The sequence below is a fragment of the Phyllobates terribilis genome, unplaced genomic scaffold (genome assembly GCF_046119375.1).
Source record: "Phyllobates terribilis strain yellow unplaced genomic scaffold, ASM4611937v1 Scaffold_9__5_contigs__length_417890890, whole genome shotgun sequence".
Classification (NCBI taxonomy): Eukaryota; Metazoa; Chordata; class Amphibia; order Anura; family Dendrobatidae; genus Phyllobates; species Phyllobates terribilis.
Window position 1 is genome coordinate 62,434,422 of NW_027362769.1, and position 14,959 is coordinate 62,449,380.

At 42.5% G+C, this 14,959-nt stretch overlaps 1 protein-coding gene across 2 annotated transcripts in view; it reads right to left on the bottom strand.

Annotated features, from left to right (window-relative positions):
* Positions 1–8,162: 8,162 nt before the first annotated feature.
* SATB2 (SATB homeobox 2) overlaps positions 8,163–14,959 on the bottom strand; it is a 215,619-nt gene continuing 208,822 nt past the window's right edge. For both annotated transcript variants that reach the window (XM_073646531.1, XM_073646530.1), the window contains exon 12: positions 8,163–9,310. In XM_073646531.1, the coding sequence (XP_073502632.1) occupies positions 8,849–9,310 (462 nt within the window). In that variant the 3' untranslated portion in view covers positions 8,163–8,848. The remainder of the gene's footprint in view (positions 9,311–14,959) is intronic.

A 14,959-nucleotide genomic window follows, 5' to 3' on the forward strand; every position in this document is an offset into this window, starting at 1 on the left:
GGCCTGCTCAGGGATATTGGGAAGTGAAGCTTTAGCAGGGGCTTCAGGGTTAGGGTCCTCAAAGACCATACGAAAGGCCACCAGGAAGGCCTGCAGGTCAAGGACGACAGGATCCCATGCTTCCCATAGGGGGGTGACCCATTTCAAGGCATCACCCGCTAGGTAGTCAATCATAAAAGCCACTTTAGCCCAATCGGAAGGAAAATAGAGATGGTAGGCCTTAAAGTGTAGCATGCATTGCTCCACAAATGCACGACTCTGTCTTGGATCCCCATAGTACCGTGGCGGATCGCAGGAACGAGTGCAGAAAGATCCATCTGGACGGGTGCGTAATTCACCTGGAACTTAGCTAAAGAAAAAATAAATAAACAAATAAATATACTTTTTTTTATTTATTTTTAATGCACGTATTCGCTGGAAAACGTCTCAGAGAGCGAAGGCTGTGGGGCTCAACGGGAACCATGGCCTGAGCATGCAGTAATGCACACGCCCGGACTGACTGGCGTGTGCGTGTTTATGTAGTGATTCCACTGTGCCATGAACCGGAGAGTGCCTGGAGGGGCGTAACTAAGTATCTGCCCGATCCGACCAAGGTCGCACGACGGCATACGACGCCAGTTCACCAGGGAGGAACCGAGCAGAGGGACCAGGGTCTACTCCAGGTCAGACTCCGGACACGGCTGTTGACCCACACCGGGGAATACAGGAACAGGCAGACTAGAGCACAGGCTGGGTAGGGTCCAGTACAGACTGGGAGACAAATTCGAAACCGCAGACGGGGTGGACAGGGCAGAGCAAAGCGAAAACCGCAGACGCGGTGGACAGGGCAGAGCAAAGCGAAAACCGCAGACGCGGTGGGCAGGGCTGAGCAAAGCGAAAACCGCAGACGCGGTGGACAGAGCTGAGCAAAGCGAAAACCGCAGACGCGGTGGACAGAGCTGAGCAAAGCGAAAACCGCAAACGCGGTGGACAGAGCTGAGCAAAGCGAAAACCGCAGACGTGGTGGACAGAGCTGAGCAAAGCGAAAACCGCAGACGCGGTGGACAGAGCTGAGCAAAGCGAAAACCGCAGACGCGGTGGACAGAGCTGAACAAAGCGAAAACCGCAGACGTGGTGGACAGAGCTGAGCAAAGCGAAAACCGCAGACGCGGTGGACAGAGCTGAGCAAAGCGAAAAACCGCAGACGCGGTGGACAGAGCTGAGAAAAGCGAAAACCGCAGACGTGGTGGACAGAGCTGAGCAGAGCGAAAACCGCAGACGCGGTGGACAGAGCTGAGCAGAGCGAAAAACGCGGTAGAGACAGGGCTCTGTTCACACGGAACAGACTAGAAGGGAAAGGCAGAACCAGATACACACTGGGTACTTGCAGAGAAGTAGCGAGTGGACCACAAACTCACAAACGGAAGTACAGTGACAACGAGCAGGAGTTAGGTACGAGTTCAGACTCTGCAGAAAAAGGGAAAGTACGGACATAGAGAAAAACAAAACAGGCTAGGAGAGTATTCAGACAAGAACAGACACAGCAGCAAGATACAGGAGCGGGTCTAGGTATGCGGCCCCTAGAAGGCGGAACGAACAGGCAGGAGCGAGTTCACACAGGCCTGGAAATACAGCCTCCAGGATAGGCAGAAGACAACAGGCTAGAAGATAATACAGACAGGACACAGTTCAGACACGGGAACTGATACCGAAGGCAGGAAACATAAACGGGACCTGGCATATCAGTGACCAAAGGTCAACTGACAGAACACAATGCTCAGGCAGGGATTCATTGGAGCAGCTGGGTTAAATACCAGATAGCAGACAGCAATAGGCTGAGGACGCACAAGGGGTGTGTCTGCAGCAGGTACAAAAAGCAGAAAGTGATCGGGCGCCGCCCTTAAGCAGCAGACACAGAGGCAAACAGACAGCATAGAGGGAAGCCAGGCTAGCAAACTGGACTGGAGATCAAGTGCGCGCTCTTGCACAGTGGGAGATGGACCACTATGCAAGGACGCCGCCAGGTATGTTACAGAATCCTCATTTGTATACAAGCTGAAGACAGAAGAGGGGACGGAGGTGGTGGATACGGAGGATATACTGGAAGATTTTTGACGGTTTTATGAGCAGCTATATTGCTCTGAATCAGGAGAGATGGAAGGGTTTCTTGGGGCGGCGGGACTCCCTAGGATTGCAGAGAGTGACAGGAGGAGACTGGAAGAGCCTGTAACACAGGAGGAGGTTGAAACAGCTATAATGTCTTTGACAAATAATAGGGCTCCAGGGGCGGACGGACTCCCGGGTGAGATCTATAAACAGTTGGTTAAGATGGTAGCACCTAGACTAAAGGCGGTATTCGAGGAGGCTTTGGAATGTGGTGCATTGCCGTTGTCCATGAGGGAGGCTGTAGTAGTGGTCATCCCTAACGAAGGTAGAGACCTGAAGCTGGCAGAGTCCTACAGGCCCATTTCGTTACTGATGGTGGATGTAAAAATTCTGGCCAAAATTATGGCCAACCGATTGGTGAGTGTGGTGCAAGATCTTATCCACCCCAATCAATCTGGATTTATGCCGGATAGGACTACAGCAATAAATATACGTAGACTTTTCCTTAATCTGCAGCTGCCGTCGGATAACGGGGGTCGTAGGGTGGTAGTGTCGTTGGATGCACGTAAAGCATTCGCCAGCGTCGAATGGAGTTATCTTTGGAAGGTGTTGGAGTGCTTGGGATTTGGACCAACCTTCATATCGTGGATGCGGCTGTTGTACACATCCCCGACTGCTAGGGTCAGGGTTAATGGGCAGACATCCAGACAATTCGCTCTTCATAGGGGGACCAGACAGGAGTGTCCGCTGTCTCCACTGCTTTTTGCGTTGGCAGTGGAGCCCTTGGCGCAGACAATTAGAAAGGCTGCCTTGGTCAAGGGGTATAAATATGGATCTATAGAGGAAAAAATAGCTTTATATGCAGATGATGTGCTTCTTTTCCTGGAAGACCCTGATGAGTCCTTGCGGGATGTGATGAGCATCCTTGGGAGATTTGGGGCTATGTCGGGCCTGGAAATTAATTGGGAGAAATCCAACATTCTAGCTGTGGACGATAGTGGTGAAGACCTTAGGATAGAGGAGGATGGTAGTAGGTTGGTTGTGCGGTAGTTCAAGTACCTGGGCATTCAGGTATCGCTCCAGCTCTCGAGCTATATAGACCTGAATCTTACTTGGTAAGATCAGAAGCAAAGTGGGGGAAGGACAAACCTGATTAAAATGGTGCTGATGCCCCAGGTGCTGTACGTGCTGCACAATGCCCCCATATGGTTACCTAAACAGTGGTTCCATACAATCAATTCTATATTTAGGGATCTTGTATGGGGGAAATAACAACCCAGGATTAGATTGTAAATATTACAGAGGCCCAAAGATGGGGGGCAGGCACACCCGAGCCCGTGGATCTACTATCTAGCAGTTCAAGGTCAACAGCTGAGGGGGTGGAGAGAGACAGAGGGAACGGGTTTGGTGTGGCGGATATTGACTCGGGTACTGGGGAGAGATTCATTGGTTCAAAGACTGGAGGCAGGTAGTTTTAGGAAACTGGGACTGTCACTCTGGCCCTGATACATAAGGTATGGGAGGAGATTAAAAGGATTAGGGGAGTGGAGGCCCTCACAAATTATTCCCCTATATGGCAAAATGAAAAACTGCCGGAGACAAAATGGGGGAATTTAAAAACTTGACGAGGAAAGGAATTCAATACATGCCCAATTACAGGACTCGCGAGGACTAGTGACTTTTGAGAAAATACAGGAGGAATATGAGTTATCTGAGAGCTATAGATTCCAGTATAGACAGTTCTGTCACGCTTACATAGCACAGGGTAAGACAGTTTCTATGAGGCTCCAAAAAGACATATTGGTGGACTATGTGTGTAATGATGGTGATGGGGGAACAAAAGGAGTTATGTCAGGTATTTATAAGGACTTAATGCACACCTTTTTAATCAACTACCCGATTAAGGCTAAAGAAAAGTGGGAAGGCAAATTGGGACCGATAGAAGAGGATAAGTGGGAGGCGATTATGGAATACATACCCCCAATTGTCACTGAGTGAGCCAGGTAGACTCTCACAAATATATGTGCTCCATAGAGTATACAGGACCCCTGAAAGACTATATAGAGCAAGACTGAGACAGACTTTTGAATGCCCTCGTTGTCAGGCCGATAGGGCCAGGATCTTGCATATGTTGTGGCAGTGAGAGAGAGGAACCGCCTGGGTTTTCTCCTCCCCCGGCCGAAGGGGTGTCGCTGCCCGGCATCCAGCTCCAGCACATCACCCAGAGCTCGTGCGTGAGTAGGCCAGCATCTGGTTGTGGCATAGTCGTTCACTGTATGGTAACCGGTGGTAGTGGTGGTGGTCCATGGGCGGCACCCGTTGTTCGGTAGCTTCCAGCTGCGGCCCCTGGGGTAATGATCTCCGGCATCTCCTCTTCATCGCTCACCTCTATCGGGCAATCTGGTTCGCAGGACGCCATCTTCTCCAAAGTTCTGCTACTTCACCCCCTTGTACACAAGACAGAAAATGGCGCTGGTGGCTTACCAGTGACGTGCGTCCTGTGCACCCGACTTCACCTCCTTCTGGCCAATCTTCTGATGCGACCGTTGCATCATGCTTCACTCTCTGTAGCTCCGCCTTCAGCTGCGCATCCTTCCGTGGTGCGCTTCCGCTCACTGGGTTGGGCCTTACTCTGCACCGCACCCACTTCATCAACATACCTCCCATTTCAGGATGGATCTTGGCTGTTGGACCCATTCTTCTTTGGGCCGGAACTCATGGAGGCTGGACACATTTTCGCGCACTCGGGTGCTGTCCACACAAACAATAGGCGGTTCTACTCCTTTTCTTCACCGCCGCCATCTGGAAGTCCATGCTCCTGGCCATCATCTTGGGCGAAATGTCTTCCAGCACTCTTCCATCTGTGCTATAAGGAGCTCGCATCCTGCCGACTATGCCAAATGGAAGGTGCCCAAACAAGGTAGTCATGGGCGAGCTGTAGCCCATGCTCACTTTGGCACTCTACAGACAAAGTATGTCCTCGCTCTGGTGTGCTGCAGTGTACGTGGTGTTTCTTATTTTCTACTGGCCAGCCGGCCTCTTCTGACTCCAGGAATTCCTCTTCTGGAACCAGGGCAGCAATCAATTCAGAGGACACAGAGTTCATAAAAACAACCAGAATTTTCCTTGGTAACTGGCAAGGATAAGGATCAACGGGTTCTCATCTTTCCCACAGGTACCGGATACAACTTCAGCCCTGGTTCCCAATCTAGGTGAAGCATCTCTGTTGCTTTCTTCTCTAGCCCTAGAGACTCTTACTCACCAACGAGAGTATATCTGGATCCCAATTCACTCCATCTCCTAGAACTTGAGGACTTTTTTGAGGTTCCCCAGGCTGGCTAAAGCGACTCTTGTGGAGAGATTCTCTGGTGATCCACTGCTCGGGATACTAGGCCTATATCTACCTTAGCAGCCCTTACAGAGCCTGCCAACTTTCTGCAGTACTGCACACTACTGACTGAGCTCGCTTCCTACACTTGACACTAGCACTGAGTTCTCCCTCCCTCTACTGGGCCGGCTAACCCTACCTGGCCAAACTGCAGCCCCAGAGGGTTCTAACTTTGGGAACATGCTTTGAACCCTTTCTAGTATCAGGGACAGACTATCACCTACACCACTACTACAGGTGCCCAAAATCTTTAACTCATTAAGAACAGATCTATTTTGGGCCTTAGGAACCAATCAATTTTCTTATTTTTTTTCACTGTCACATTCCTAGAGCCAAGATTTTTTTCAGTTTTTCACTGATGTAGCCGTGAGAGGGATAATTTTTGCAAGGAAAGTTGTCTTTGGTCTTTGTTTTTTTTTTTTTTTTAAGCACCAATTGCATAATACCCAGTTTCTTTAGCCAAAAAGACAGTACAGACATTTTGAACCTCCCTTTGTTTTGACTTTTTAGAATATATGACATTTGACAGGAATTTTTTTTTACCTGAAATAATTTTTTAAGTTTATTAAGAAAGCAACTATGTGACCACATATTATGGAATCATTTGTGCTTTCAAGCAACTAATTGAGAAAAACCTGATGCTGAAGGAGGCAAATTTAATACCTAAGGCCACGTGAACACGTTGAGTATTTGATCAGTTTTATACCTCCAGTATTTGTAAGCCAAAACCAGGAGTGGGAAAAAATGGAGAAGTGGTGACGTGTTTCTATTATACTTTTCATCTGATTGTTCCCACTCCTAGTTTTGGCTTGCAAATACTGAGGTAAAATACTGACCAAATACTGAACGTGTGAATGTGACCTTAGAGTGTTTGAATGTCCTAATAAGGCCACGTTCATACGTTGAGTATTTGGTCAGTTTTTTACATCAGTATTTGTAATCTAAAACCAGGAGTGGAACAATCAGAGGAAAAGTATAAGAGAAACACGTCACCACTTCTGTATTTATCACCCACTCCTGGTTTTGACTTACAAATACTGAAATAAAAAAACTCATCAAATATTCAACGTGTGTACGTGGCCTAATGGTTAAAAGGGTTGCCCAGTCAAAAGTGATAAGTCTGCAGTCACTCTGTGTGACTGCAGACTTATGAATCCCCCAAGCGCAGGCACTGTGTGCTGCGAGGATTCACCGGTATGAGACCCGGGACCGGAGGCTATGTATGCATTATACAAATCCCCGGTCATTCAGCCCTGCTTCGCTCCATACACTTGTATGGAGCGAGACCATGCCCCGTCTAGTGACGTGGATGGCCAGTGGGCACATCCAACTAGAAGGCGCGACCTCGCTCAATACAAGTGTATGGAGAGTGAGGCCGTGCCCACTGGCCGTGGGTATGTATAACACATACAGTACAGACCAAAAGTTTGGACACACCTTCTCATTTAAAGATTTTTCTGTATTTTCATGACTTTGAAAATTGTACATTCACACTGAAGGCATCAAAACTATGAATTAACACATGTGGAATTATATACTTAACAAAAAAGTGTGAAACAACTGAAAATATGTCTTATATTCTAGGTACTTCAAAGTAGCCACCTTTTGCTTTGATGACTGCTTTGCACACTCTTGGCATTCTCTTGATGAGCTTCAAGAGGTAGTCTTTTCAAAGTCATGAAAATACAGAAAAATCTTTAAATGAGAAGGTGTGTCCAAACTTTTGGTCTGTACTGTACATACCCTCCATTACCAGGTCTCATACCGGTGAATCCAGTGCCTGCGCTGGGGGAATTCATAAGTCTGCAGTCACACAGAATGACTGAAGATTTATCACTTTTGACCGGACAACCCCTTTAATTGTTGGATGCAGCAGGTGAAAATACAATGCAGGAACAAAATCTAACTTACCCTAGAGTCACCTAGCACTTACCACAAGTTATTCAGCCTTTTTAAGATGCCAGTAGCACTATAGACTCTCAAGAAGTGGGGTTCCTTGCCGTATGTGAAAACGATTTGCTAAGTATTAAAGGGGTTGTTCGGCCCTAGGCTACAAGTCTGCAGTCACTCTATGTGACTGCAGACTTGTGAATCCTCTCATTGCACTCAATACTTATAGATTTCAGCTGGTGCCATGACTTTCCATGGCTTTTTGAACCTCTCTTTCTTCATGTCTTCAATACTTTTTCCCTATGTAATTTCTCCTTATTACACATAATTTTTGGACATCTATGGTTTGATTTCTTTGTCTGTGTGGATTGAATGGGTTGTTATCAACATCTGGTGAGAATTGCCTGTCAATAGCATCTTTAGAAATATATTTACTTAGAAAATTGGTGACGTGTTCAATACTTATTTCACCCGCTGTAAATATATTCGACAAATCCTGCTTTATAATATGCAGGCTGCATTTTATGTGACCGATTCTCATTATATTACATAGTGACAAAAACCCTTTAAATGAAGTAATTGTATTTGTAAAAATAAGTAAAATTAATACTTTTAAGAGAAAGTGAATGATATAAAGTGTCATTTTACTATGATTTTCATCACTTCAACGACAGTGAACAGAACAACTCCCCCGCTGCTGCTTACAGTACAGAAAGACGTTTTACACCACTGTCGCTGCTGTTTAGGCATTAACAACATTTTGATGCTTTTGTAATATTATATATTTTTATTGCATTTTTAAAGTTTTACTTCCAAACACATACCTTTAAATAAAAGTTATCCACCATGCGGCCAGAACAAAAGCAGAGACTAAGAAAAAAAAAACATAAATCAAGAATAAACACAAGAAAAATAAAAGAAACATAGAAAAAAAAATAACCACTCCATGAGAGCAGGCAGTCTGTTAAGGAGGAAACCTAATGCTTCTCACTGCAAAGTGGTACGTAGCCCAGTCTTTTATGATAGGAATTCATTTCACAGTCTGTTTTAGGAATGAAATGTTTGCTTCCCATGCATCATCAGTACGTGTGCATGTGCTTGTAGACATACTATACGTCTAGTATGTGTACCACGTGGGAACACACATATATGCATGTATATACACATATGCATATATAAATATACATATATGTATACATAGATATATAAATACTTTCCTTCATTGATTTTATCAATCTTGAGGTCCTGTAATTTACTTAAATCATCACTGTAAGTGCAAGATGATTGAAGATATAGTTTTTTTTACTAGTTCTCTTCCAGTCAGATGTCAGTACACTCAAGTGTCAAGGCAAGTTTTCAAGAGAGCAATGCCAAAAACTCTGTGTTCCTCTCTCTCACTGCGGAGATAGAACGTTACGAGTAATAAAAGTGATTTTCCTTTGCACAACTGTATTGCTGTTGTATTTTTGTTGTTGGTAGGTTTTATTATCTCTGATCCACCTCGGATAAATTAGCCTTGGCATTACCACTGCTTTCGTCACTCTGTTCTACTGTATACATTTCCTCCATGCTTTCTTCGCTATCGTTCTCCTCCGATTCTGTCAGAAGCTCGTCATCTTTGTATTCTGCCACATCCACTGCAATGCCCAGATGCTCTTTGAGTATTCCATGATGTTTGACGTGATAACGCTGGTTCTGAAAAAATTTGATAATGGTATGTTTAGGCAGATCTAGTTGAGCTGACAGTGTGTGGATGGCTTCTTGGTCAGGGTAGAGGCCCACATCATGGATGAAGCTCTGTAAGATGCCTAGTGCTTCTAATGAGATTTTGGTTCGAGACCTTGGCTTTTTGGTACAACTGTCCTCTGATGGAGGTTGGACTGGCGGGGCCTCTTCTTTTGGAGGTGAGCTCTCTTTGGCTTGCTGGACTTGTTGTCCTAGTAGTACCTGTTAAAAGAAAATATCATTTTACACTTATGCTCATATATACGTAATTAGATGATAACATGGTTTTATATACTTAAATTTCTAGACAGTTCTATTAATTTTGCTCAAAACATACATCTAAATTCAAACATACTTATAAACTAATAAGGAGATGTATATGAAGGATCCTGGATTATAATTGTGGCCATACACTTCTCAAAAAATATATTTTTTTTTTACTATTTTAATGCTGCCTTAGCCTCTTTTCTAAAACAGTGGTTAAGCTTAGAATGACAGTAGGGGCCACCGCAAAGGATTTACCCAATGGATTTAATATAATTTACACCACAAATTGAAAGAAAATATAGCTTAAGATTTTGGTCTATAGGAAATGGGCTTCCTACTATGCACCAAATATCTATTAGGAGGAGTAAGCCAGCGTGCTTGTGATTACAATCGGCATAAAAGGCCCTATATATTTTACTGGGGTTGTCTACTATTTAAAAAAAATGTTTAAATAGGCATCCACTCTAAACTACTGCTGCCAGTGTATCCTACTGGTCTTCTGGTTTCTTCTGTTGACAGCACGACACTGATGCTGCCAATCAGTGATCCCTGATTGGCTGCAGTGATGACTTGATGCCATCTGCTGCAAAAGATGGTCAGGAGACTGACAGAGGACACCTGGAGCAGTAAGGAGGAGCGGCAGTGGTCACGTAGGTGAGTATGTTTTTTGTACATTTTTTTATTGTAGCAATGCCCTGGGCCACCTTTGAAGATTATCTATCTATCTATCTGGATTTTGTTTTTAAACCATTAATCTATCTCATATTATCTACAATATATTGCATACTATCTATGAACATACTGTACATATATATATATGTATATATATATATATATATATATATATATATATATATAGCTGTATATATGTATATGGTATATTGGCATATTTTATCTACTTAAATGATGCTGCCTTTAGTACCTTGTATGAGCTAATTGCTTTTTTCTAAACTACTGTTTAAGAACTGAGGCATTCCAGTAGAGCACAGCACATAAAAACCTACTTGCCAAAGAAGTATTGTACTCATTCTCTGATATAATCAACCACTATTAATAAAACATGTGAGTAGGAAAGAGTATCGGCTTGTTTGCTAAAAGTTGACTACATTAGATAAAGCGTCTCGCCTTCAATCTCTGTGTGTTCAAATATGTTTTGAAGGGGAGAATGGAAACCAGCTGGAACCCATGTGTAAAATATAATGGTCACTGCCTGCAGGGAAGGAAGTGAGATATTGAATGAACGAGTTTAAGAAAGTATATAATGTAGTGTATCATTATGGCAGTGATCTGGATTACATGTAATAAGCACTAGTTTAGTGGTATTTTTCTATCAGACAAGGAATTAAAAAGGAGCTTGAAGGGGTTACTGACACATTGTGTGACCAATCCCTCCGAGACATTTCCCATTGTTTCCGACGGGAGCATATGAGTACAGTTCAGGTGACCAAGAATGTGCGTGTCCAGCAAAACCAATGTCTGGAAAGCTTTTAGTTTTGTGACTCCTAAATTGTACTTGGTTTTGGCTAGACATCAATCATAAATGGTCATTCCCTAAAAGATTTTGTCTACATTGACACACGTCATGGTGGTCGTCTGGGGAAATATGCCACCCTCAATAAAAGCAGGAATCAGAATCTGTTGTTATTTTTATGTATAATTGATCTAAAGCCACATAATGGTTTTACTTTCAGACTACATACTTTATGAATAGAAGAAATGCAGTACTTTGGACAGTCTTAAAGGGATTTTCCAGCCATTAAAAAAAAACAAGTTATTGGCCAGTGTCTAATATTTTACATACATTTCACATTCATCATACTTATCAGGTTAGGACAGAATATTTGACAAATGTGTTGATAATGTGAGGTTATGTATAGATATGAAATAAAATACACAGATCTATAGTGGACAAGTATGACTGCATTTACTGTTGATGGCTTCTCACAGATAAGTACATGGAGCTTATGGAGAGGTAGCACTGTATCAACCTTTTCAATATACAAAACATGAACGCAAGGTATGCACCAAAGAACTGGGCCCACATAATGAGTAACAGGCCGGGTATTAATGCAGCTTTTTAGACATGCAGAATAAAGGGGTAGTGGAGCATAGACCCCTTACCAATGTGATGGAATGCCAGGGACTTGTCTATACTCATTACAGAAAGTAAAACTAAAAAAAAAATGAATTGGAGTATGCATGCAAAATAGGAGCATGTTCACACTGGCCATTAAACAGACAGACAAAACCCAAGAAAGAAACAAAATAAACAAATACCCTGCTGTAAGTAAATATGTAAAAGCAATAGTGCATATAAATAATGTAGCTATATTGTTTTTGTTCTAGAAGTAAATTAATCAGGCTGACATGTAGTAGCCATACCTTATGGCAGATATGGTATATGAACCTCCATCGGTGCTTAGAAGAATCTCTTTTAATTAAAACATAACTGTTGGAACACAAACAATCATAACAAACTTCACGTCTATCGCTGCAGTGAAGAAAGTTGAAAAATCCATGTAAGAGCTTGGTTAATCGCTGCGATTCTCTAACTTTGGAGGTCAAATACCCGTGAGAGTCTGTGTATTATTAAATAGAAGTATATATATATTTACAAGCAGAAATTGTTGAGTACAGGTGTTACATTACATTTTTACTTCAGGCAGGTTTAATATTACTTTGCTATTCTTTTTTCGTTACTATTTCTCCTTGCGGGTTCTATCAGAGGGAAGAAAATAAAACCACCTTCTTCAATATAAAAAGAGCGTGTCAGAGAAAATCAATAGGAGCGTGCAAAATGGTAGGAAGTCAGACATGGAAATATGTGTTCAATTTTATCCAGCCCTAGGTCTACTTTTCCTTTAATATTATATATATTGCTCATGGCAACTGGTATATTGTTATAACACAACACTGGTTAATAATTGCTTTCCAACAAGTTTTTATGAAATGGAGATGGTGTCAGGATAGATTGCTATCAGTGTTTACTAGGGGTTAAAACCGAACCCAACATGATAAATCTGTGTTATGCCACAGCAATTAGGCTTAAACTGCAGAAATAACTATAGAGCGGCAATCACCTTCCTGTGATTAACTACCATTAAGTATATCCTGTATTGGACCTATAATCACTTTGGACCATTGCATTACTAAACGCAATTGCGAGCACAACTGTGAAATCCTCAAACTAATGTTCAAAGTTAGGGGCAACATTTTAGTGCATTGACACTCACTCTACTCGATCAAAAAATGCACAAGTGGGTCTAAACGCATCATCACATAAGATCAATGGGGAATATACCGCAGGTGCTACCTGTGCAGTCACACAGGAGCCCAAGAGGAAAGGGGCCCATTTCTGCCGCCAAACCACGTGGAACTGTGCATTATGATGAGCTATTGGATTGCAAAGGCTGCATATACTACAGTATTTTTGTACAGGGGCCACTTCCTGTCTGTGTCTGCCAGAGCATAAGATGGTTGATGTAATAACATAAAAAATATAACTAGTATAAATTGCAACAAGTTCTAGGTGGATACCGGTACCTACATAAAACACAAGTCCTATAGAACAAAAGGGTTGATGGACAAAAGATTTGTAAAAAGATGTATCATCTTTATTAGTAAATATATAGACCAGATATGCTTAAGGGCAAATGAGTCACACGGAGAGATAAAATCTGGGTAAAATATAGCATAAGTAATGGCATGCAGAAATTAAATGATATGGATGTATACAGACATGAATGTTATAAGGTATGACCAGTACAGGGTCATACATACCCATGAACGTCTCCTTTTGCTGGCTGGAATTGTGCCAACCTATACTCGAGTTTTGGCACAAACCTTCATCAGGTGCTGACTACACACTGGCAGTGGTCACCTCTTATACCACCCCTATTCAATACCAGTGTGAGCTGCTTAAAGGTGCAGTTTGATAAATGAATTTGGTCAGGCTTCCCGCTGCGCATGTTCAGGCACCTAGATGGATGGGACACCTTACATAGTACATGACACAAAGTCGCGTGAGTGGAGCAACAACCACGCCATTAAACACATGATGCTGTGATGCTAAGCTCACCGTAGTGGGGACCAAGGTTCCTTGGACCTATTATAGGAAATGGTTCTGAATCAATCATTGCAAACATAGGATATGCTATAAATAAGGTCTAATAATAATTTTAGTGTTGAGTAGAGACATTTAAGCGGGGACATGATTAACATGTAGAGGAACATAAATGGCCCATACAAAAAGTATGGTCAAATGCTGTTTCATGTAAAACTCCCTCAAAAGGCAAGAGAGAATATCCTGGAAAAAACAAGGTTCAATCACCAGAGGAGACAGGTCTTCTTTTACCATAAGAACTACTCATCTATGGAATAGTCTACCTAAAGAGCTGGTCATAGTGAGAACCATTGATGGTTTCAAAAAAAGGCTCAGATATTTTTTTAAAAGAAAATAAAAGAAAAAAATATGTAAATGTGTAAAGTTCTTTTCTGAATGTTTGGTCCAATGGATTGACTATTGAGACCAAGAGGAAAAGATTAGCTATGTTGGGACAGACTGGATCATGCTTTATTCTTGTACATATATCCCATTTCCCATCCCTCAGCTGAACTTAATGGACAGGTTTCCTTTTTCAACCGTATTATCTATGTATCCATAAGTTATTTGTAAATTAACCCATAGGAATATATTCTACTGGTAAATTTTACCAAAGTCAGCTCCCAAATGGATTTCTGTTTGGCTAGGGTCACACGACTGTATTTTGTCTCATCTGAGAAAATCAGATCAATTATGTTACTCACACTGTGATCAAACTCTAATCAGAGTGTGATCATAGTGTGCTACGATTTTCTCAGATGAAGAGAAGATAGAAAAAAAAACTTCTCCGTCTTCTACATTTTGTCAGTCGTGAAAATCGGACCATACTCGGATGTCATCCGAGTGCAGTCCGATGATTTCCACGGACTCACTGACTTGCATGGCTGAGTGTGATCCGATAATTGAACCCAACTCAGGCTCGCTGTGATTTTTGGCTGGTTCAAGGAAAAATCAGACATGTGCAGACTCCCATAGCATAACATTAGTCTGACTATGACCCAGTGTTTTGTCGTATCGCACCTGGATTAAAAATACGTTCGTGTGCATGAGACCTTAGGCTGGTGTATTTAGTGCCCACCTCTCTGGACTCCCTGGAGGATCCTCAGATACTCCTGTAGACCATTCTGACCCTGCAGTAGTAGCTAAGGAAATACATTGCCAAAAGTAGAAGAGAAAACAACATGAGAACCTCTCTTATTTCATTCATGTGCTAACTATACTTCTCTTATCATTACCCTTACTTAAGTCACTTTATTGTGTAGAAAGTAATTGTGTACACCATAGTGTAACTAGAGGGCTGATGGTGCATGTGTCCTATGTCTGGTGGCAGAGGAATATCAACATGCCATTCTGTCTTGATCAGGGTATCTAAATAGAGAGCTAGAAAAGTAAATTAAATTTTGTGCCATATTAGTGTATGATTTAGTTTTTGCTAAATGAAGCTAAAAATATAAAATATAGCATTAATTGTCTTAGTCGGGATCTGAAGTCCTACCACAGGT